The following is a 24,499-nucleotide window of genomic DNA, read 5'->3' on the forward strand; positions in this document are numbered from 1 at the left end:
AGAAAAGTAATTTTTTTATTTTGCCTTTTTAATTATAAGTGCATTAAACGTTTAAAAGAGCAGATAATTACACCAATTGCACAGTTTTTAAAATAAAAGAAAGACTTTTTAATGCACAGGTAACTTTATTATGGTTTCACAACACGTTTTCCAGAAAATTAAATATAAAACCACCCAATATTAGAACATAATAGGCTTTTATTTACAGACATGTGTTGTTATAGGAACCAGGGTAACAGGGTCTCAACTATGTAATTCTGGCTGCCCTGTAGACCTTGCTGCCTCCTGTGTGCTGGGATTAAGGCCTGCAACACAACACTTGACATTTACAAACTTATTTTTAAAGCTAGAAATTTAAATCAAAATCGCATTTTTCAAATCTACTAATCATTCCACTTTAATTGTCAATCAGTGGCTAGTTATAAAATCTATTCATGCAAACTATGCTATAAATAGGGAAAATATAAAGCTTTTGTTTTAGGTTATGGCAGAATGTGTACATTTATTTCCCTTTTCTGTCAGCTGCATTTTGACTTTGCACAGCATGGTAATAAAACTGATAGGCATTGGAAATGGTGTTCTTTAGATGAGCTATTTGGAAGATGTGGGAAAAGATTAAGTCAACAGAGTGGCGCCTCTGGTCTCCTTTTTGGCCCCTCCTCAGAGATGTATCAAGAGAGTTGGAGAGAGTGAGATCCAAGTAAAGAAGGAAGCCTAGTAGTCATCCACTAAAAAAAGAAGAAGAAGAAGAATGATAATTTTTTCCTATTTATTTCATAATAAAACAAAGGATCAAAAGCCATTTAGTTCTTACTTTCAATGGTAAGAATACAGGTACTCGCTGCTGAGCCTTTACTGTTGACTGCTTTACACATATATTCTCCTCCATCTTCGGGGAAAGTTTCTGGTAAATACAGGCAGTAAGTTTCTCCTCTTTCGATGTACTGATAGTCTTCTCCATCCTGCAGTAGTTCTCCTTCAAACCACCACGTAACTTCTGGCTTGGGTTCTCCTGTCACTTTCACAGTGAATCTCACTGGCTCACTGTCTACAACTGAGGTATTTCTTAGTGGCTTTTTGAACCATGGGGCTCCTGATCTGGTTTGCTCTTCGTCTTCAGTAGTGGAGCCGTTAACAATGCTACCTTCTTCTTCCTCATCATCTTCTCTTTTCTGTATTAAAATAAGTGTATTATCAAGATGGCATTTATTTTAGTAATATAATTTTAAAGGTTAAATAAAAAGGAAGCTTGGGATATAACGAGTGTTGGCTGGCATGCATGATGCCCCAGGTTTCATTGACATAGAAAGGAGTTGGTTTACTACCTAAACCATTCCAGTGGCTTGAAAGCTGTTGTGGGGTGCTGTCTGTTTTATTTTATTTATTTTTTTTTGGTTGTTTTTGGGGGTTTTTTGTTGGTTGGTTGGTTGGTTGTTTTTTGTTTCTCTCAAGGGGTGACCATACTCAGATGAAGTCAGGGCAGACTCCCACTTGGGGCTTACTCTGGTGATAAGGAGACTGCCTTTGCCAGTGCCTGGCTAGCCATAGCATAGGTTTATAAACTCCATGTCACAGATGACATCTGAGTGGCAGGCAAAATTCCATTAGGAATTCTTAGCCTAAGGGTGGGAGACTTAGTTCTTAGCCAGTGGAGAGGGGTCAAGGAGTCTAACACGGGTAGTCCCAGTTCAGCCACTGAATCCCCCCTGCTGTAAATAGAAACTATAAAAGTTAACTGCTTCCTATAAGCAGGTATTAATAAAAAGATTGGTTTAATTATGTTGAAAGTTCCCAAGTGTGCTGGGAACCCCTGCAGTACAAGGACAGGCTAACTAGCAGAAAAAGCAACAGCCTCCAAGGAGGAAAGATGGAAGGACTGAAGATCAAGTCTTAGAGGATCCACAAGAATTTTGGATTAAAAAACCTGGTTTCACAAATTACAAAAGCCTGCGTCATATGCTCTACTGTGTTTACTTGTTATGATTGCTATCAAGATTGGTGTGGTTGGTTTTGTAATTACTTTATTCATCTGGGAGAGAGATCAAGCTAAAAGTTTTCCTTGTTACTGGCTAAAGAACATACTAATTTGGGAGAAAGGCTTTGTGTTTTTAGAAAAGGGGATATAGACTCTGGACACCTTCCAGATACGATCAGATATATGGATCAGATATGACAGGGAGACCCTTCATGTGGCACAAATACTAAAGTTGACTCATAAAAAAGACATGTTCAAACAGTTTTCATCTTGACTAGTCTGTACACCCTACACAGACTTAACACAATCCATACAGATACTTTGATGGTATTTAAATTCTGTTTTTGAGATTTGTATATTGTAGAATATGAAGCTTTGGTGAGATTTTGTCTTCAGACACGCTAAACTGACCTGCTTGTCATGGGTTTTCAGACGAATCAGTCAAAACAGACATCAGAGGCTATCAACAATCATTGGCATGGCCTTCTTAAAGCCTAACCAACCCCCCCACTTTCCCTACCCACCCCCTTCAAAGATACCTCAATGTCCATATTCACCAGGAAGAAGTTATAGTCCCCATTCCCTGGGTTGGGGGTCTGCAGGTGGTTATTCTAGGCTGCCTTTCTAGGGAATTTAGAAATGGTCAGAATTGAACAGAGAAGAAATAGCTAAAATGGATTGTATAATCTCACTTGGTAGAAATCACATTTCTTAATTGCTCACAGATGTGTCTAGAACACCAAATCCATTTATACGTACTTTCTGAAGTGCTGCATCGATTTCTTTCTGTTCAAACTGCATCCGCAGTAACTTCTGTTCTTCAATTCTCCTTTGCTCTTCTTCTTGTCTTGCCTTAGCCATTTGTTCAAATCTGGCTTTCATGTTCACTTTGTGAGTAAAGGGAGACTCACTCTTCTTTGCAGGTTTTACATCAACATCATCATCCTTTAAAAGGAATGGATAAGAGTTGTGTGCCAAGAACTTGATGTTAGTGATTCAATAATTTATAGACATAATATTGAACATACTTGGTTTGCTTTGTATGATACTGTAACTATTGAGGTTTTTGGAGAAATGGATTAATCGTTTTGAAACAATTTATAATATTTTAGTCACACCTTAAAGGCCAGCATCTCATTGGAATCCTTGCCTGTTGTGCCTAAGGCAGTGCTTTGCTTAATTAATGCTAATATTAAGGCTCTTTTACATTTTTGCACATAAATACGTTCACAGAATATTGTACATAGTGACAACTTTAAACTCTTCCTGCTACCACATAAGGAGTGGATTATCCTTGTTGCTTCTGGAAATTTTAGAAATGTATGGATTATGTCAGATGCAAGGTAGAAACACAAGGAGATGGAGAGGCGTCTGGAATATGGGAAACTGTTGATGAAGGTGAGTCATGTATTTAAGGGTGATTTTTGGAAGCCAAGAAAATAAAAAGGCAGGATCACCTCTCAAAAGATACCTAGGAGAAGGCCAATTGAGTGATAAATTACCAATCTTTGGTACAGTGGTATAGACAGATTAAAAATGGTGTCAAAAAGTTAACTGGGCTGGAGAGATCAATCAGTGGTTAAGAGCAACTGGCTATTCCAGAGGTCCTGAGTTCAATTTCCAGCAACCACCACATGGTGGCTTACAACCATCTATAATGGAATCTGATGCCCTCTTCTGTCCTGTTAAGTAACAAAAACAGAAAAATTGACAAAACCAAAAAAAAAAAAAAAAAAAAGTCATATTTAAAGTTTTCATGGAGGACTATTGTGCCTGTAATAGTGCGTATAGCCAGTGTCCGTGGAAACCAGAAAAAGGGTATGTCCTCTGGAACTAGAACTGCTCTGTGGATACCTGGCAGAGAACCTTAGTCCTCTACAAGAAAGCCAATTCATTTAGCATATGTGGGGTCTAGGGCTGAAAAACCAGGGCCTCCTGAATGCTAGGCATATATTGCCAACTAAGCTGTATTCTCTTGATCTCTAGAAAATCTTATTTATGTTTCCATAGTACTGTGGGGAACTTGGGGGGGGGGGGGTGTCTCTGTATGTAAAGTACACCAAGTAAATGGAAGTTGGAAACAAACTAGTACCTTTATAAGAAAATCTTGACTCATGAGCACATACGTGCTTTTATCACTTTGATGGTTTCTTGGTTTCCCAAATAACATTTTAGTTATATTTTCCTAAAACCCAGAGCATGAGGTAATAATTACATACATACCTGATGGGTGCTTACTTACTTACTGTCAAGTGATCACTAGTAGCCTATAATGCTGTGGTTTGTTCTGGAGCTGGAGATGTAGCTCAGCTGCTAGAGTGCCTGCCTAGTGTATACAGGACCCTAGGCATGATTCTAGCACCCCAGAAATGGAAGTGAGAGCCCCAGTCAAAGCCAAGAGCCAGCCTGTGCTGTGAGACCCAGTGGGTTAATGGTGGTTTGCTTTCATTACCAATAATCTTTCCAAATATGTGAGAGGATAGTTAAGCCAGTATAACTAATGTTAAAACTGAATAGTAATAGGACATATAATCTTCCTTCTAGAATTTAGCATAAACTTTGTACAAATTCATTACTTTGCATAGCTTCCTCTCAAAACCACAGTCTCAAAAAGAGAAGAAAAACGTTTCAGTAAGCAAAGCCTAACTGAAAGGAATGTCAACTGTTAAAACATTGATATTATCTTTTCTAGAACCTTTAGAAAACTAAGCTGATGTTATAAGGAAGTAAAACTTAAATGGAATGAGTGTCATAGAGAACTGATAATATTGGTACTAGGATATTAGAGCAACACAGTGACTCTTGAGACAGTAAATCATTCAAAAATTAAATTAGGCTGAGAGGGAAGCTCCATTGGTAGAATGAGAGTATAGCATGCATTAGATGCATTAGTCCTCAAATGTGACTCTTAGCATCACGCCTGCATGTGGTGGGCTAAGGCTTTCCGGGATGGGAAGGTGGTAGTTGATGCCAGCCTGGGATACAGAAGACTCAAGGTCAAACACTATGTCCCTGGTGGTGGTTAACCAAGTAGGTGAGAACAAAAATGCTGTGACAGTGAACATTGGATTTCTTAATCAGAGGTTACATGGGTGAATTAGACCTTAAAGTCTAGAATTTTAATTTTGAAGATACTTGATTCCCAACCCCCATTCCAAAACAAGATCTCACTATGTTACCCTGTCTGTCCTGGAACTCACTCTGTACAGCAGGCTTGCATTCAGACCATAAATCTGCCTCCTAAGTACCTGGATAAAGGAGTTCACCACCGTTTCCATATGAAGGTTTATTGGTATTTCTCAAAGGGGACGGACGATACGATTAGATTCTAAGGTTGAAGGGAAAGTTCATCCTTGGAGGTTAACAGTTTACCTACAGTTTTTTAAAGTTCTTAATGACATTTAATCCATGCTGGATAGATGAGATTTATATAGTTGACATCCTAATCTTACAACTATGCCAGAAGTAATACAGCAAACATACCAGTTTCATTATAGATTTTACAGTGACTGTGTACAAAAGAGCAACTGTATATTTGTTGGACTGTTTGCTTGATAGATGGAGGTTTTAAAACAGGCTCTCCTAGAGCCCAGACTGTCCTTGAACTCATCCTGCCATTCCCAAGTGCTGAGATTATAGCAATAAGTCATACCCAGCTTGAACGTTATGTTAACCTTGTACAACATAACCAGTCAAAACTCCCCTCATCACTAGACTGTTATTTTCCTGCTGCCAGCTGTTACTCATCAGACTTACAATGAGGTAAGTACATACTTTCATCTCACTAAGCTAGGAACTAGTGTCAGACTTCGTTTGCCTTGAACAACAGTTCACAGTACTTTACCAGACCTGGTTGCCCTAATGATGGTATAGTAATAGTAAGGTCCTGAGCAACCATCTAGAGGAAAAGTTACTTGGTTACATTAGGTCTTACACGGTGTTGGTGCCTGCACTCAGTTGGAGGCAGTTGGAGGCCAGTCTGCTCTACAGACAGTTCCAGAACAGCAGGAGCTGCACAGAGGAAACCCTGTTTTAAAAAGCCAAAATACAAAGGTATTGCCAAGCAGAGTGGTATGTGCCTATAAATCCAGTGCTCAGGAGGTGGAAGGAGGAGAATCAAGATTTCAGGGTTAATCTGTTATTTTGCCCTTGGCCCTGCCTTTATGCCTGTCTTCTACTTCATCTTGATTCAAGAGTTCTTTAGTAACTATTTCTCTGCCTTAAAATGTTTAGTATAACACCATTATGGCAGTTATGGTGTCTGTAGGGTAAAGTCCTTTCAACATTTAGCCACAATGTACTTTGACAATTTCACAACCCATTATTCAGTGAGTCATGCCATTATAGTCCTTGGAGTCTGTTTTCTAGTCCCTCAAAATAGTAGTTTTTGTTAGTTCCTGTTGTCGCTTAGTCTGGAATGTTTGTCCTCCCGCAAAATTTTTTTAATGTGAGAATGCTTTACAAATGAGAAGGACCCTAAAAGTTGAATAATATTTCAGCAGGACAGTAGATAAGACGTTCACTGCAGAAGCCATTTCAAAAGCAAAGGCCTGGTTAAAGCCTGGAGCCTGGCATGGTGTGGAGAGGACACATGGCTTAGGGCGGAGGGAGCAAAGCATCCAAAGTCTACAATGCTAAGGTTGGGGCCATTTGTGGCTTGGATTACAAGTCACCGTGGAAGGATTTTCTGCAAACAGCCTGGTAGACTAAAAGAGGTGATCCAGAGCTGTGCCTGTTACTTTGTGCTGAAATGCCGTAATCCTACAAACCTCCAGGTACACTATGTCCAGTATGACTTCATGGCAGTAGGCGAAACGTACAGCATAATTGGAGGTTGTCATTCATAGCCCTAGCTCACTCGTGTTCTTAGAACAACTTGCCTGACCAACTGTCACCCTGATTTAACTTATTTCTACCTTTTATTTACTGCCATTCCATTTTTTCCTCTCCTGTACCCTATCCATTACCCCATTCCCATCCTGTTTGACTCTGTGAGAGCTATATGAGCTTAATAGACTTTTGCTATTCAGTTTCCAGATTATTGGCATATATATCAAAATGAACTGTAAATACTAGAACAAGATCAATGTTATAATAAACACAACAGTAATATACCTCATGGAAGTTTTCTGCTTCTCGCTCTTTAATTTCAAGGTCAATTGCTCTCCTTTTTGCTCTCTCTTCTTCTATCTTTTTCTGTACTTCTTTTTCAGACAACTGTCCAATTTTTTCAAACTTGCTTTTTAGATTTTTGGCTTGAATTGAACCACTCCTTTTTAATTTAATTAATTCTTCATATTCTCTACTCAACCCAAAGCTTTCATTTTCTTCTTCTTCCTTCAAAAGAATAAGATTTCCGTATGTTGAATATCAGCAGATTACAATGAATGCCCCTTCTTATCTCTGTGTGTGGGGAAGTAGAACCAAGCAGATGCCTGGAACTCATAGGACAAGTGGAGTCATATGTATATACTGTTTTAAGAGTTTTATTTCTGGGACTAGAAAGATGGCTTAGTGTTAAGAGCACTGGCTAATCTTTCAGAGAATTTGAGTTCAGTGCCCAGCATTCATATCAAGGCTTACCAACTTTAACTCTAGTTCCAGGGATCTGACATTCTCCTTTGACTTCCACTCCCACTGCTTGCTCATGGTGCCAGGCATATACACAGGCAGAAGATGAATACACAGAAAATAAGTCTAAATTTAAAAACATTACTTAAGAACTTCCAACCTTGCACATAAAGAAAGCCTTGTACAGCTTCTCTTTGGCATATTTAATTGCTACTATCAATACTATTGTGCTACCCACAATTAGATACAGTATTGGTTACTTAATTTTTTTTTAGATTTTCTATTTTTACACGTATAAATTCTTTGGCTGCATGATGTGTGTATGCCACATGCATGCCCTGTGCAGGTTAGAATAGGGCATCAGATCCCCTGGAACAGGAATTCATGGATAGTTGGGAGCCACGGGTGCTGGGAATTGAGTCTCCGTTCTTTGGAAGAACAGATCTACTCTCCTTTTGACGTGTTAGGACACAGTTACTTACAAGGCTCACACAGGAGAAACAATTTAGTTATAGAAAATAAATCATGTAAAGGATCTTAATGTTTTAAATGCGTTTTCAGTATCACATCGGGCCACGTTCCTTGCCACACTCTACCAAGTCAGACATGGTAGCCTATACTAACTATACGTGTCATAAAAGTATGTCAGATATCCATATGTGATTAACAGTATGATTAACAGTACATAAAGGTCACACTAAAGCAATATAAGGAAGATACTCAGATCGCTAAGTGAATATTCTTACATTTTACCTTTCCCATTTCTTGTCTCAGTTGTTCAAATTCCTGTTTCTCCATTTCTAGTTTTTGCCTCCGTTCTTCCTCTGTTCGTCGTCTTTCTTCTTCCATTTTTTGTCTTAATAATTGTTCAAAATTAATTTCCAGTTTTCCAGGCGTTAGAGATTCTTGAGAGACTGCTTTATAAATCTCTGGGGAATCATCATCTAATACCTATTTAAAATAAATATTTACCTTTTTTCCCCAGAATTGTACATACTAAAAAGGTATTTCTTACAGAAACAGATTTATTGAATAAAAGTTTCATGCTAATCTAAAACTTCAGAGATCATAAACTTTCACAAATCAATGAATAAGGGAACATTATCAAAAATGTAAGGCTGTGTGGTATGAAGGATGGTAACCAGTACAATTCTCTATTGAAATGAGCAAAATATGCTCTACTGTTACACAATGAGCCACTGGAATTAGAAACTGATGTTCTTTAATGTTTAAAATATTTGGGGGGGGGGGCGGAGGGATGGCTCAGCGGTTAAAGCACTGACTGCTCTTCCGGAGGTCCTGAGTTCAAATCCCAGCAGCCACATGGTGGTTCACAACCATCTGTAATGAGATCTGATACCCTCCTTCTGGTGTGTCTGAGGACAGCTATACTGTACTCATAAATAATAAGTAATAAATATTTTTAAAAGGGTTTAAATATATATATATATACATATATATATATATATATATATATATATATATTTGTTGGATTGAAGTGAATCTCCAATTCTGTTCACTAAAATAAAACATTTCAGTTAAATCATAGTCTTAATGAGTTACATGTGTACCATCTTAAGCTTTTATCGGAAAAAAAAAAGTACCTTAATGCCATAATTTTATGGTGCAGTTTTGCTGCCAAGATGTTTTAAAGACATAATAGTTCGTATATTCTTAAAATTACCAGTCCACCACCCACAGCTATGGCTGGGGTAGGCGCTGCTTTCCGCCGCCTAGGTGCCTTGTCCGGAGCTGGGGCCTTGAGTTTGGCCACCTACAGGACACACGGCGCACAGTTTCCGGATGCCTACGGGAAGGAGCTCTTTGACAAGGCCAACAAACACCACTTTTTGCACAGCCTGGCCCTGTTAGGGGTACCCTATTTGCAGAAAACCTGTCTGGGCAGGGTTGCTGCTAGCTTCTGGAACTACCTTATTCTGCACCAGCTTTTACTACCAGGCTCTGAGTGGAGACACTAGCATCTAGACTCTGGGGCCTGTTGGAGGGAGGCTGCTGATCTTGGGCTGGCTTGCCTTGACTTTTTAAGGTCTCTTGTTTAAGTGCCCAGTCCTGGCTTTTCTGGGTAACTGGGTGCAGAGGGAAAGGGGAATGTTGAAGCAGAAAAGAAATTAAAAGAAAAAGGCTTACATAAAAAAAAATTAAAAACCAGTCCAGTTATAAATACAACTAATCCAGTAACCTTATAAAACAGCTTAGAATTAATACCCTTGGTTTACACATGAGAAACTGGAGAAACTGACAGAAAAGTAACTTTTCAAGGTAGCAAAGCCAGAAGTCAAGCTTTAGAATATTTCCAATAAGATTATAAATAATGCTATACATGTGGGAAAGTGTCAAGAGTGAAATCTATTACTTTATATGGTACAAGAGATTAGAAATGTGAATAATTAACACTGCTTTTTGTAATTTTGTAAATTTATATGAATAATTAATTTGATTGTGACCATGGGCAAGCTCCTTACCTCTCTTGAGCCTCCCTTTGACAATTTTATTATTCTCACAGGATTAAATGAAGTTTGGAAACACTAAGTGCATTGTCTAATATTGAGGTAGGCTCCCAACTGTAGGGTTTAAACTTTAAAAAATGTTTATCTGTCTTATTTATTGTGGGTGGGGTGGGGCAGGTTGGTGTCAGAAGAAATTTTTCAGGAGTCAGTTTGTTCTTCCTACCAGGTTGGTTTCCAGGAGTGAGCTTAGGCCATCAGGCTCAGTGGTGGTATCTTTAGCTAGCTGAGCCATCTTCCCAGTCTCCAATAACAGCTTTATTATTTGACTACCTCCTGAATACAAGCAATCTCAGAATTGCTTGGAAGCTGTTGTCTGATCCATTTTACCACGAAAAACAATTTAGTTCTGTTTTTCTGTGTCCTGGAGATAGATACTTCTGTTCAGATCTGACCTGTGGCCTGCAGACATGGACAGGGAGTGAGAGGATCTCTCCTGGGCTCACTGGCAAGACAGCAAGCAAGTTAGGACTTGGTCCCAGGCAAGGATTAGCAACAGACTACAGTAGTGAAGATGGGAGAATAAGTCAGGGGGAATCAAATAAATGGGAGTTTATAACCAGTTAGGCATGAATGAAAAGTTGAAGGAATATGTTTCAGGCTTCTGAGTTTCTGATTTGCGTGTATGGACGAGTGATTAAACCAAGTCCTTGGCAGAATACCCAGGACAGGCAGGAACAAATACTAGGCTATTTTATCAGAAGGCAATTAAAATGCAAAAAAAGGGATACAGTTTGCATATGTTAAATTACTTAAAATTGACTGTTCAAATACCTATTTTACAAACATTAACATGGTATGGAAAGTTTTAACTTTTTGACAAACTAGGTATCAATATGTAAGAGAATGATGGATATTTTGAAGTTAGATAATTATGATTAAATGACTTTGATGATCTAATATAGAGTGGGATTAAAATGGCAAGAATGAAGGCGAAAAGGACAGGAGAAGAGAATGGAATGATGGAGGGAAATGTTAGGGGAAATCCCATTTTGTTCTTGACACTCAGAGCTGGCCTAAAAGAAAGAAAATGTATCTTTCTAGAGAAGGATGATAACTTCCAACCTTTTATGCCAGGCATGGCATTGGTAATCAAATCTCTTTCAATACCAACTGAAGCAAATGCTGAAAGGACCTGATATTTGGCATTCATACTCTTTGCTACAGATTCCAGAGATGACAGGATGGCCGTCCTCCTCAGAGTCTAGTCATTTGATTCACATGTTTGAAAGACCGAATCTTTGGGCTAGGTTTGATAGCTTATTAAGTCTTTGTCTTGAAAGCATGAGGACCTGAGTTCAGTCCCCAAAGCCCAAGGAAAACTAGGTACACACCTGTAATCTCAGTACAGTGGAGGCAGAGACGGGAAGATTTCTCAGACTGCTAGCCAGTCCTGTCACAAAAAAGGACAGCATTCCTGAGAATGACACCCAAGATGTCTGGCTTTTCATAGCTTGGGCAAGCGCACACACTGTACACTGCTGACTGCAGACTCCTGTTAGCCTCTGTCTTACCATGCTTCTCCTGGCTTACTGCTGACTGCAGACTCCTGTTAGCCTCTGTCTTACCATGCTTCTCCTGGCTTACTGCTGACTGCAGACTCCTGTTAGCCTCTGTCTTACCATGCTTCTCCTGGCTTACTGCTGACTGCAGACTCCTGTTAGCCTCTGTCTTACCATGCTTCTCCTGGCTTACTGCTGACTGCAGACTCCTGTTAGCCTCTGTCTTACCATGCTTCTCCTGGCTTACTGCTGACTGCAGACTCCTGTTAGCCTCTGTCTTACCATGCTTCTCCTGGCTTACTGCTGACTGCAGACTCCTGTTAGCCTCTGTCTTACCATGCTTCTCCTGGCTTCAGCAAATGCCTTCTTCTCCTCCTCCATCCTCCTTCGCGCCTCCTCCTCGGCCTTTCGTTTTTCCTCTTCTCTCCTTTGCCTTTCTATTTCCTCAAAACTGAGTCGGAGTTTTCCTGGGCGGTACTCTTTAAAAACCGTTTCTGTGTCTTGGCTTTCATCCTCCTCGTTTACCTAATAAAGAAACTACTTATTACTAATCATTGAGATTCTTTGGCCCAGGAATGGATTACCAGTAGAAAGGCATGTGGTTAGCAACTGGACAGAATAGTATTTCAAAGCTCCCAGAATACTTACTCCAATTCCTTTTTACTTTTAATTTTTATCTTTGGTTTTTGAGGCAGAGTCTCTCTAAAATAATAGCCCTGGCTGTCTTGAAACTCACTGTGTAGACCTGGCTGGCCTTGAACTCAGAGATCTGACTGACTCTGCCTCCCATGCCTGGCCAAATCCTCTTTTTTAATATCCTATATATAAAATGACCATATGTAGAGAAGTTACAAATAAAAATGTACTCAAGATTAAATAAAATTTCTCAGTCTAGCTTTTAAACAAGTCAAATTTTAAAGGGCTCATGCTGACTGTTTATTCTCATAAACTAAATGGTTTGTACTTAGAGCTCAGGTGTACACACACAGTCTGGAGAGGGCGAGACGATGGTGATCTGTAAGCATTTTCCTGCCAGGTGTGGTAGTGTGCACCTGCAGAGGTAAGAGGAGCTGTGTAATTCAAGGCCAGTCTAGTTTACATAGGAAGTTCCAGCCCAGCCAAATCTATAGCAACACCTTGACTCAACTTTAAAAAAAAAAATGTTTCTTCATTATGAACTAGGGTGATTTTCCTTATACTAATCAGATAAAAGCCTGCCTGCCATCTGATATTTATATAAAATTCATTTCGCAGTTTATTTGCTCACCTAAGTATGAATTGAAACCTTTTGCTAACATCTTACTGGGCTGCTTGCCCATTATAGTAAAACGTGCAGGTGTTACTTAAAAGCGAATAACATTTCATTTGTTTCTGAGACAGTCTTCCCATACAGACCAGGCTGGCCTAGAACTCAGAGACCTGCCTGCCTCTACCTCTCAAATGCTGAGATTAAAGGCATGCACCACCATACCCAGCCAGAAGTAATAACATTTTAAATAATGTCTGGAGAATTCAAAATGTTAAGCTGCAATCTTCATAACATTATTAATGAAAGCTAATCAAGAAGGTCATGGTAACTTTGAAAATTATAGCTGTTCATTTTTAAATTTTCAAAATGAGACTGACATCTGTGCTTTTTTTTCTTTTTATAATAATAGGGATTAGTGGGGATTAAGCCTCGGGCCTTGTGGATGCTAGACAAGTGCTCTATCACGGAGTATAAGGGTATTGCCCAGGTTGGCCTTTTCCTCTGAGTCTGTAGTACAGGCTAGCCTTGAGTGTGTGTTCTTCCCTCCTCAGCCCCCTAAGGAGCTGAAACTGTAGACCTGTGCTCCTCAAGTGAAATTCATAATTTGACTTGAAAATGTCCCACAACATATCATTAAATATACTGTTTAACTTACACAAAAAGAAAAAACATGCATTGAGGAATATTTTTATATTAACATAGTATATAATAGTAAAATAAAAAATTCAAAGCATATTGGACAACATGCCCCAAAGTTAAAACTCAAAAAAAAAAATACAAGCGAATTGTAAATATATTGTATATAAATATATACAGTTTCAAAACATGCCTTCCGGGGCTTGAATGGTATCAGTGGTAGTGCACTTGTTTAGTATGTACTAGGTCCGATCCATAGTACTATGAAAATAAAACAATGAAATGAGGTTCCCCATTTAGAGAGCCCTCCTCCTCCATGGATCTGCAGGACGCCATGCAGAACTGGCTGCCTCTCCCATAAGGCAAGGGTAGCATGTATACACTTGCCATGTTCCGCCTTGCTTCCTCAAAGGCACGCCTCTCTTCTTCTAAGCGCCGTCTTGCTTCCTCTTCTGCTTGCTTCTTGCGGTTTTCTTGTCTTTGTCGTTCCAGTTCTTCAAAAGTTGATTTCAATTTTCCAGGAAAACGTGATTCTTTTTTGGCCTCTGTTTCATCATCCTATGAAAACAAACTTGTTATCCAAAGGGCAATTGTTGTTAAACTAACTTTTGATTTGTTCTTGTAAAAAAGTTACCATGACCAATGAAAGGCATTTTGCTTCTTTGAGAGCTCTGCACTCTTCTTCATGTCTTGTCTTTTCTTCTTCCTGACTAACCCTTCCATTCCTGTGTTCTCTGTCCAGGTCCTCAGGATCCTTCCTGTTTGCAGCTGCTCTGTATGATTTGGCAGGGACCACTGTTATAAGGAGTGAGTCATCTCCTTCCTATGTACAAGATACACAGTTAGCATCCATACCCTTAAGAAAATGTAGGTGGTAGGGTCCTTCCCCTCCGTAAGTGGTGGATTAGCATTGCTGTCAAGGCTATAAAGGACACAAAAAGAGCTTAATTTTTAAACTAGTTACTATTAAACGTGTTTCTCTAAACTCACTGTGCATTAATCAGTTTTACTGAGACCCATTGGTGGCAGCTTCAAGAAGCACTGCGTGATTTGAAAGATAGACTAGATAGACCTGCTAAGTAACAAGACTGTAGAACCATTGCCTGGCTTTAGACAGTCTACAGTAATTTCACAGTAGGGTGTGCATGTAAGCATACTTCAAACCAATTTGATGGTGGATAGCTTCATCTTAAACATACAACAAAGTTTTCTCCATCCAAGTTTTTCAGTACTTAATAAAGTTGTATTTAATGGGAAACCCACTGACTCTTCACCCAAGTGCCGCACTGACACGTTCACAACGTAAAGCTGTAACGCACTGAGCCTGCTGACGTCTAAAACAAGTCCTTGGGTTGCTTTGTTGAGACAGGGTTTCCCTGTATGGTTCTGACTCTCCTGGAACTCGCTCTCTGTAGACCAGGCTGGCCTTAAAGTCACAGAGATCCACCTGCCTCTGCGTCCTGAATGCTAGAATTAAAACCCTGCACTACTACACATGGTTAAAATGCATTCTCAAAATCAATTTTAATTGGTTTTACTACAAATTTATCATTATTTCTAACTTTTTTCAAAAATAAAAATTATAAAGCATAATACATGTCCTTAAATAAAAATGTTTCCAACTTTTGTACCATAATTTTAGGCACACCATCAAATTGGTTGGCTGGATTTTTAACTTGGCTAGTTATCTGAACTGTTCTTATGGTTATTGGCTATTCCTTCATGGTAATACGCCGTCCTCTCTACACTAGTATGTGAAAACCAGAATGTGAGCTCTTAGGGACTGTGAGGAAAGAGGATAATATATGGAATGTCAGCTTTAGAGGTTAGTTCAGAAACGTGTGTCCCTAAAAGACCCGAGGATGCTGACTTCATGCCCCAGCTGGGCAGGCAGAAGCATACTTTTCTTTAAATACACTGCAGTGTTTGTAAGAGTCAAAGTATACTCTTGCCTTTACAAAACATGTTTGACTTTTGTTATTGCCATACTTAAAGAGTGGTGAGGTGAAAATCTCTGCATGTCTGTCTTTGTGAACCAGGTAATTTTCAGTGAATGTTTCATTAAAGGAAACGTCTGTTACCTCTGATGCGGACTCGGTTCCCGTATTGTTTATGTCCTCAATCTATTGAATGAGAATTTCATATCGTTAAATTACATTGAATTTTTGCATCTAAACAGTAATTTATTCATGGCTTCCGGTAAAATTTCATCTTTTGACTGTGAGCTTACAAAGGAATGATTAACTTAGTAGCAATTTAAACTGAGAGCTCCAAAAACCCCTCAGATAGTAGACAAAGATTCATCACAAGCAATGAAACGGTGGCGACCCTAGTTCTTTTTTTTTTTTTTTAATCTATTATTTCTCTGTGTACCCCTGGCTATCCTAGAACTCTCCTTGTAGACCAGGCTGGCGCCTAACTTACAGAGCTATGCCTGCCTCTACCTCCTGAATGCTGGGATTAAAGACACGTGCGACCACGCCCAGCCCGTGACCCTATGTTTTAATCACAGCTATCTGGCAAGGGTGTAACTGATAAAATAATACAGTATGGTGGAAATATAACAGGTGGACTTTACAAGGAAGGACATAGTGTACTTGTAATATCTTCATACTGAATCAGGAAAAGGCCGTCATGTAAAGCACAGTTCTTTGAAGCTGAAGCAACACTGAGTTAGCTGGGTGAGCAGGCGACACACGAGCAAACTGGAGAGAAGGAGTTGACTCTAACAGTGCAGTGTCAGCTCTCGGGAGAAGGAGACACAAGCAACATGCAAGTATCATGACTTCTGTGAGTCTGACATCAGCCTCGCCTGTGTCACGTTCCAGGCCAACCAGGACTGCACAGTGACAGCATGTCTCAAAACAAGAACAGCAGAATTCAAAGTACCTTATATTTTAATAATGAATACTTTAAAGTTTAATACTTTAAAGTTTATAAAGTTTATACTATAAAGTTTAATTTCTGGGGGCTAGAGAGATGGCTCAGTGGTTAAGAGCACTGACTGCATTTCCAAAGGTCCTGAGTTCAATTCCCAGCAACCACATGGTGGCTCACAACCATCTGTAATGGAATCTCATACCCTCTTCTGGTGTGTCTGAAGACAGTGACAGTGTATTCACATTAATTTTTGAGGATGTTTTAATACAAAATACTAGTTATACTGACTTGCTAGATAAATGGTAAAGGTTTTTTCAATGCTGTATTTCACTAAGTCAATTTTTAATGGCTCTATAATAAAATAATTACAAAATAAACTGTTTTAGGGATTGGGGATTTAGCTCAGTGGTAGAGCGCTTGCCTAGCAAGCGCAAGGCCCTGGGTTCGGTCCCCAGCTCCGAAAAAAAGAAAAAAGAAAAAAAAACTGTTTTATAATGAACAATCAAATTAATTCAATAAAAAGATCCAGGAACTCTGAGAAGCCAGACAGTGAGAATACAGAAAAGAGAAAGAGTTATTTAAACCTAGGTTTCTATCTCCTACAGCTTTTCCAGGCCCTGGTCAGTGGATAGAACACCATGGGCCTTTTATTTTTTGCTGCTTACGTTTCTGTTGCTGTTGCTTTATTTCACTTTTGTTCATTTTAAACCACCAGAAGGCCACAAAGGATACAGTCCTGTATTTTTTTCAACAAACATGAAAAGTGATTAATTTCTTTCAAGGGAGCTATGCTACCAGTATAGTGAAGAACAGACATTCAGATTCAGTTGTTGACTTTCACAAGTTAACATTTAAGAACTGTTTCTCAACTTTCTTTTGCTTTATATAAAGCAGATTTGTTTCTTCCTCAGATTTCTTCCACTGTCTTTTCTTAAAATTCCATCTCCCAGCAATACTATGTCTGTGTCTAAATGGATGAACTTAATTTTGTCCATCAGGTATCTTAAGTTAATCAGATAATTCACCCATAGGGTTTTCCCACAAAATTGATTTTTTATTCTAATTTTTAAAACACAACATATATTCCTTTTTAAGTCTTTGTAAGACCCTGCAGTCTTAGGAGTAGCAGTTACCTTGGTGATCACTTTAACCGTTCTGGACTCAGGAATACCTTACATACTGGTTTGTACTAGTAAACTGTATTTTTGTTTTGTTTTGTTTTTTGTTTTTTTGTTTTTTTGTTTTTCTGGAGCTGGGGACCGAACCCAGGGCCTTGCGCTTACTAGGCAAGTACTCTACCACTGAGCCAAATCCCCAACCCCGGTAAACTGTAAACAAACATTACACTACAGTGCGTTAAATCATATTAAATTTGAGTGCAAATGTACTTTATTTTAGAATCAGACTTTCCATATTTATAAGAGGAGGTTACTATTACTACGTTGTTGTGGTATCCTTAATTAATTTAGTAGGGCTAAAACATCGTTAGCTAGGGTTCTCCGGCACCTACAGACAGCAAGTGTTTGGTGTAAAGACCTTGACTTTTTTTTCACGATCATAGTTTTTTAATTTCTCTTTGAGCATCCAGTCTTTATTATAGGCAGGCTCGCTGACAGGTTTTCCTTTTGCTTTGTTTTGAGAAGCCACTGTCTAGCATTCCATTCTTGGATTTCAAGTCTAGAAAATGAGTACCTTGAAAGTATAGAAGACTGAAAGATACGTTACGTGTATACACAGTATACTGTGTTAGATGCCGCATTTTATATACTTCAGTTCTGTTTATAACTTTAATATAACTAATCTTAACTCATATCTGCATACTTAAATTCTAAAGTAATTATATATAGCATAATTAAAATTCAATATTTCTCACTTTATAATTTTCACTCATTTTATAAACTTTCACTACAAAATGAATGTTCATCTTTAATCACTAGAGTCTGGAGGCAACACTGAGGTACATACAGATAGGGATACAAAACAGAGTATAGGAAACTCTCGTTCTGCTTAAGAGTGAGTCCAGTCATGTCATCATTTACCAGTCAACAAGTAGCCACTTGGGCCCCAGCAGAAGTCATTTGCAGGACTGACATTAGTGAAGGTTTGGGGCGTGCAAGAATGGGATGTGCTTTATTTGCATGATCACTTTTCTCTTTAGGAAAGAGCAGAAGATTAACAGGGCCCAGCACACCGACTTAAGAGAGCGGTCTCTGAGCCTCTGCTCTCGCAGAGGACCTGGCTTTGGTTCCTAGCACATGCGTGATGACTCAGAACTGTCTATAGCTCCAAGTCCAAGATTCACTGCTTCCTGACCTCTGTGGACACCGCACGCACATGGTGCACATGCACACAGGATAGCACTTTTAAACATTGCCATTAAAAAGGCATAACTGTGCTTTGTAATTATGAATAGTTTATGTGTGAAAATGTCATAAATCTTTATAAAATTCTCCAAGTACCAAGAAAAGTTGGGCATATAGTCAGGTTAAGCATGCAGAAACAATTAGTGAGATTCTACAGGATGAAAGTTGCATCGTCACTCCTAAGACAGGCCCGGCTGCTCACACCACTATGCATCCAGCATGGATATTTTCCTTTAAGATAATAATTTTAGGCTTTCCACTATTAATAGGTTTATCAAGTATTTCAATTCAGCAATGTCCTGATTAGTTCTCATTTTTTCCTGTTAGTTACAGAAACAAACCCCAATGTAGCATTTAGCACCTACCTGCTCAGCTCTTTTTGCTAATTCACGCTGCATTTTCCTCTTTTCTAACAGATCCTGCTCAATTCTGCGTTTTCTCTCCTCTTCTGTTCTCTTCCTTTGTTCTTCCTGTCTGTGTTTCTCCATTTCATCAAATTTGCCTTTAACTGTCCCTAAACACACACAAAACAACACACACAATACACACACAAAAACAAAACACACTTAGCTCAGTGGTAGAGCGCTTACCTAGGAAGCGCAAAGCCCTGGGTTCGGTCCCCAGCTCAAAAAAAAAAAAACAAAAAAAAAAACAAAAAAAAAAAAAAACAAAACAAAACACACAAACCTTGGCAACTTTGCCATGTTCCTTTCCCTCACAGTCCCATTTACATTCAGCCCACAAGGGTCGCCTTACCTGTGAGCTTTGGGACATAAGCCTTTTCTACTTTAGACGGCTCTTCTTCCTCATCAGAAGCGAGCATGTCTTTAATCTAGGTGGTTAAAGAAATGCAAACACATGTCAAAATTAGACTCGATTATATTAGAATAGCCCCTCTGCCCCACACTGCCGAAGAACCCTCTAGGGTATCCAAGGGATTCCAGAAACCACAGACAATTCTCAGCTCTGTGCATGCTGTTTTCTCTTGTATGAAAATTATATTCACACAAGAAAAACATATATTAGGCACAGTAAGAAACTAAAAACGTAATTATAAAAGGATGATTATAAAATGCACTGTATGGGGTTGGGGATTTAGCTCAGTGGTAGAGCGCTTGCCTAGGAAGCGCAAGGCCCTGGGTTCGGTCCCCAGCTCCGGAAAAAAAAAAAAAAAAAAAAGAACTAAAATGCACTGTAATGGAATGAATTTAAAGCTGTTTACTTGCAGGCTGGATGTTTTGGACCATGGCTGACTGTAGGCACTGTAAGCAGTGAAAGAACTGCAGAGAGGGATGGATGAGCCCAGGACCTAAGTCAGCTCACAGGCAGACAGACAGACAGACAGACATAGAAAGCATTGCTAACCACGCTACATATGAAATGTTAGTGAGAATAGTACACTAAAGTGAAGAACATGAGATTTTTCACAAGAATAAAATAAAATGACCTCCTGCTTTCTCCTGTTCCATTCTCTTTCTCTAATATATTGTTCTTTTCTTCTTTGCTTTTCGTCTCTAGATCGCCTTTGATTTCTTTCTTCCCTGGCCCTCTGCATGGCTTCAAATTTATCCTTTACATCTCCCTTGCCGAGTTTTGGCACATAGGATTTGGGGACAGGTTTAGATGAAGAAAGCAGAATCTTTGTTAGAAGAAAATAAAGAGAAGAAAGTTTAAAAAGAAGAAATTAGACAAAGATAACAACAAGATACATTATAATATCAAAACAGATAGAAATGAATTTCAAACCTTTATTTGGATCATCGCAGCCTGATTAGATGTTCTCTAAAACTTGTTAAGTTGAACTTACAGAAAATATGAGAGCAGAAATTTTATTAAGTCAAAGATTTTCAGAAGTGAAACCCCAACCAGTTGGTAGCCTTTTACTGAGGGTGAAGGCCAGTAAAATATAAAAATATTGAACTCTAATTTAATTAAAGAATTTTTATTTCTCCATCCTATTATTAAGGATTCAAATTAACATCACTCCCTTACTAATTAAAAAGGTCAATCTTAGTACAGTATATGAATTTGGAAACAAAGCAAAGATTGGGCTTTTGAGGTAAAGTGTGTACAGATGGCACTGTTGCCGTTATGCTATACAGTACAGGCAAAGCTGATGGCCAGTTTAACCCCACAAGACGTGATTCGTGCCTCCTAGCACATTGCCCATGTGTAACTCCACAAACCCCATGAAAATGTGCAGGGAAGCTACAACATCTGCGTGGACTCGGCTCTAAAAGGAAAACCCTGAAGGAAGGAAATCTGATAGGAGACTAGAGAAACAGTTTTCCTATTCTAAAACTAAGGATGTAGATTCTTCTCATCGTTTTCAGAAGTTTGTTTCCGAAAGAAGCTTTTATAAATAAAATCGAGTGTCAGAATGCCAAACTCTCTCCTCATAATCTGCCACAGATCATGTGGCAGACCTGGCCCCTCATGGCTGTTTTGTCACTTTTGAGTGTCAGCATCTGGGAGCTCTCAATTCTCAGCAACTACAGCCAAGAAACTGAAAGGGAAAAAATTTAAAGGATGTTTACTGCAGTCCTCTAAAGATGCTGAGAGTCCTCCTCCTAAGACTGAACTGTCACTGCCAAAGGTCCAAGCCTCATCAAGACAACACTGAGGGTCGTTTCTAAGACCACTCTACTTAACTCAGTATGCTTGTTTCCCAGAACCCAGATAAAGTAGTGACCCAAAACAGTGCACAACGGAACCTTCTCTCTTTGTACATCCTGAGATTAGCAATTACAAACTGTGACCTTCCCCACAATCCTTCAGTCAACCATGTATTATTGTTCAGCTCCTCCTCCCTTTCTTTCTCCCTCCTTTCCAAGTCTTCCCTGCCTCTCCCAACCCCACCTACACACATGCGCGCGCGAACACACACGCACACACACACATGCACACACACACACACACACACACATGTTGAGATTTACTTACCTCTGCCTTCTGTGACACGTCATTCATGTTTGCTATGTGTGGTTTCAGACTGAAGCCTTGTATATTCTTGTACCTGCAAATGATAATGATGATGACGACGATGATGACAACGATGACGATGATGATGATAATGCTAGGTGTGGTAGCACACACCACCTTTAATTCTAGCACTTGGGAGGCAGAGACAGGTAGATCCCGTTGAATTTAATGCCAGCCTGCTCTATATGGAAAGCTCCAAGTCAGCCACATAGTGAAACCTTGTCTCAAACAAAAACAAATGACAATATTGTATATGAATTTTAATGACCTTCCCTTTGATATATTTTATCAATATAAAACTATTAAATATACAATTTGTATACTGATATAGAAATACATAATATATATTTTAAATTTTAATATATTTATGTAGAAATATATACATTTTATATTTCATTTCAAAAGTTCACATAAGTAGTTGTGATAATCTTCAGCTCCTTTAAGACTCATGATATAGAAAGTAAAAGGTGCATGGTTTAAAAAGCCCAGGAAAGTGTGTAGTCCTGAGAGCATGAGGAGACCTCGAAGGCGCTGACAAGCATGTACTGTGCACTTAGGGGACTATTCTCCTCCACTGCTGTAAGCACTAGATGGCTTGAGATAGTTTGGCCACACCTCCTTTAAATCCTCCCTTTTTGTTTCTTGTAATCTGACTCTTCGATATGAGCACACTTGGATCATAATAGAGGCTTTTAAAATGTCCCTTTCAGGCCAGTGGTAGTTATGGAGTGATGGTATGCATCTTTGATCTCCCTTAATAATACAGCCCATGGTGTGTAAATCTATTCACCTAGTGAAAAACATTTTTATTACATTTCTTTTGGCAATTTTAAGTAACACTGATGTTAAACATCCACATGCAAGCCTTTAAATAGCGAAACTTTTCAAATCCCTCAGAATAAATACCAAGTCATGATTGCTGGATCACATTGTAAGAATGTGTTTAGCAGCTGGGTGGAGGTGAACACCTTTAATCCTAGCATTTGGGAGGCAGAAACAGGCAGATTTCTGAGTTTGAGGCCAGCCTAATCTACAGAGTGAGTCCCAGGACAGCTAGGGCTACACAGAGAAACCATGTCTCAAAAAATAAAAATTCAGCAAGAGCCAGAAGAATGTGTTTAGCATAGTCAAAGAACAAACTGACTCTCAAAGCGGTGCAAGTTGTTGCATCCCCACTAGCAATGGAGGAGAATTTGGGTTATTCTGCTCTTGCCCCTCACTTGATGCCCCCGTTCTGGGTTATGGAACTCAAGGGACCCACCTGCTTCTCTCCCCAGTGCTGGGATTGCAGATGTCTGTGCGCTCAACTTCTATGTGGGCTAGGGATCTAAGCTCAAGCCTTCACATGTGCAGCAAAGGCTTCACTGCTTCAGTCATCTCTAGAGCCCTCTGTTTCCATTCTCACTATAACCTACCTGGGCAGGACTCTTAAGTCAGTCTCTTGGAGACCTCAAATTCCAAATATCATGCGTCAATCGTGGACATTTTGGTACAATATTGACATGTCAGCAGTGAGGTAATTGTGCAGTCTTTGACTCATCTTACTACTCATCTTCCACTGAGCTTCTGCATATTACCAGCCAACTACTAAGTCCACAGGCACGGACTTGCTGTTTTCTACTAAAGGGGAGCTTTTTCCAACCCAACCATGCTTACAGCTCACATGCTTTCCAGCTCACAGCATTCATACCGCCTATGACACTGACAGTCTCCATTCAACAGTTCACTTTCCGTGCTTACCGGAAACACAGCATCCAAGTACAGCCTATGACACTGACAGTCTCCGTTCCAACAGTTCACTTTCCTCCAGAATCTTGGCAACTATTATCAAATTATCAACTTTTTTTCAATAGGTGCCAAGGTTCAATGAAAACAGTGTTGCTGTCACTGCTATAGGGCAAATCTTCTAATATAGTTTCTATGAAATGTTTAATGAATTACCAGAATAATAACTTTAAATATACATCTTGGTAAAGGTAGAGTTAAAATTCTACAGTAATGATAAGCAACGTTTCTTTTCATCTGAGTCTCTAGAGTCAAGAGTCTGTTCTACTCTCCTTGAAGTTCTAATGCAGCCCCTTCTCTCTGTCCTTTTTTCCTCAGGTCTGTCCCTCAGGATAGTGGCAGCACACTGTCCCATGGGAAAGAGACCTAACACCAGAAAGCCATCTTCTGACCGTCTCACACACGCTAGAGCACACCCACTCCCACTAGGAATGACTTTTAAAAATAAGATAAAATAGATAAACATGGACCCCAGAGAGCTGGCTCAGTCCTTAAACACACTGTCTGTGGCTGCAGAGGACCTGACTTTCCCTCCCAGCACCCACGTGGCTGATCTCGAACCACCTGTTACCTCTAGTTTCAGAGGCCCCAACACCTTTTCCTAATTCCTGCCAACACCAAGCATGCATGTGGTACACTGACATACATGTATAGGCAAAATGCCCATCCACATGAAACAAATAAACCTTTTAAAATGAAATTATGTGTAAATTCAGAGATGTTTACTGAGCATCTTTCTATGGTCTGTTAGGGTATTTCCATGGTCCCATCATACGGTGACAAACAGGGTAAGCTCTCAGAGAACTGAAAGTCTCGGTAAGATACAGTAGAACTGTAAAAACATAAGGCTCTCACCAAACGAATTTATTCATTTATCTGTGTATGAGTGTGGGCGTCTGTGCCACAGGACACAGGTGGCGGTTAAAGAACAACTTTCAGCAGTCACCACTTTCCTTCTACCACGTGGGGCTCAGGGATGGGGCTCAGGCACTGGGTCTGGCAGCGAATGCCTTTATGTGAGGAGTCATCTC

General features: G+C 39.4%; 1 protein-coding gene and 1 pseudogene across 8 annotated transcripts in view; one reads left to right on the forward strand and one right to left on the reverse strand.

Moving 5' to 3' along the window:
• Window positions 1–105: 105 nt before the first annotated feature.
• The window catches only part of Nexn (nexilin (F actin binding protein)), a 31,533-nt gene continuing 7,139 nt past the window's right edge, over window positions 106–24,499 (reverse strand). For 3 of the 8 annotated variants that reach the window (XM_006233479.5, XM_006233480.5, XM_039101726.2), the window contains exons 2-14: window positions 21,645–21,717; window positions 20,149–20,340; window positions 19,458–19,533; window positions 19,067–19,215; window positions 15,540–15,581; window positions 14,093–14,281; window positions 13,846–14,016; window positions 11,910–12,098; window positions 8,300–8,497; window positions 7,091–7,312; window positions 2,735–2,920; window positions 815–1,172; window positions 106–728 (exon numbers count right to left, since the gene is read on the reverse strand). In XM_006233479.5, coding sequence (XP_006233541.1) covers window positions 715–728; window positions 815–1,172; window positions 2,735–2,920; window positions 7,091–7,312; window positions 8,300–8,497; window positions 11,910–12,098; window positions 13,846–14,016; window positions 14,093–14,281; window positions 15,540–15,581; window positions 19,067–19,215; window positions 19,458–19,533; window positions 20,149–20,340; window positions 21,645–21,671 — 2,013 coding nt within the window. In that variant the 5' untranslated portion in view covers window positions 21,672–21,717 and the 3' untranslated portion in view covers window positions 106–714. The remainder of the gene's footprint in view (window positions 729–814; window positions 1,173–2,734; window positions 2,921–7,090; window positions 7,313–8,299; window positions 8,498–11,909; window positions 12,099–13,845; window positions 14,017–14,092; window positions 14,282–15,539; window positions 15,582–19,066; window positions 19,216–19,457; window positions 19,534–20,148; window positions 20,341–21,644; window positions 21,718–24,499) is intronic. The other 5 variants (NM_139231.2, XM_039101727.2, XM_006233485.4 and 2 more) reach the window with 3 other exon arrangements.
• Window positions 9,218–9,712, forward strand: Tmem256-ps2 (transmembrane protein 256, pseudogene 2; annotated as a pseudogene).

This window comes from Rattus norvegicus, chromosome 2, assembly GCF_036323735.1.
Source record: "Rattus norvegicus strain BN/NHsdMcwi chromosome 2, GRCr8, whole genome shotgun sequence".
Classification (NCBI taxonomy): Eukaryota; Metazoa; Chordata; class Mammalia; order Rodentia; family Muridae; genus Rattus; species Rattus norvegicus.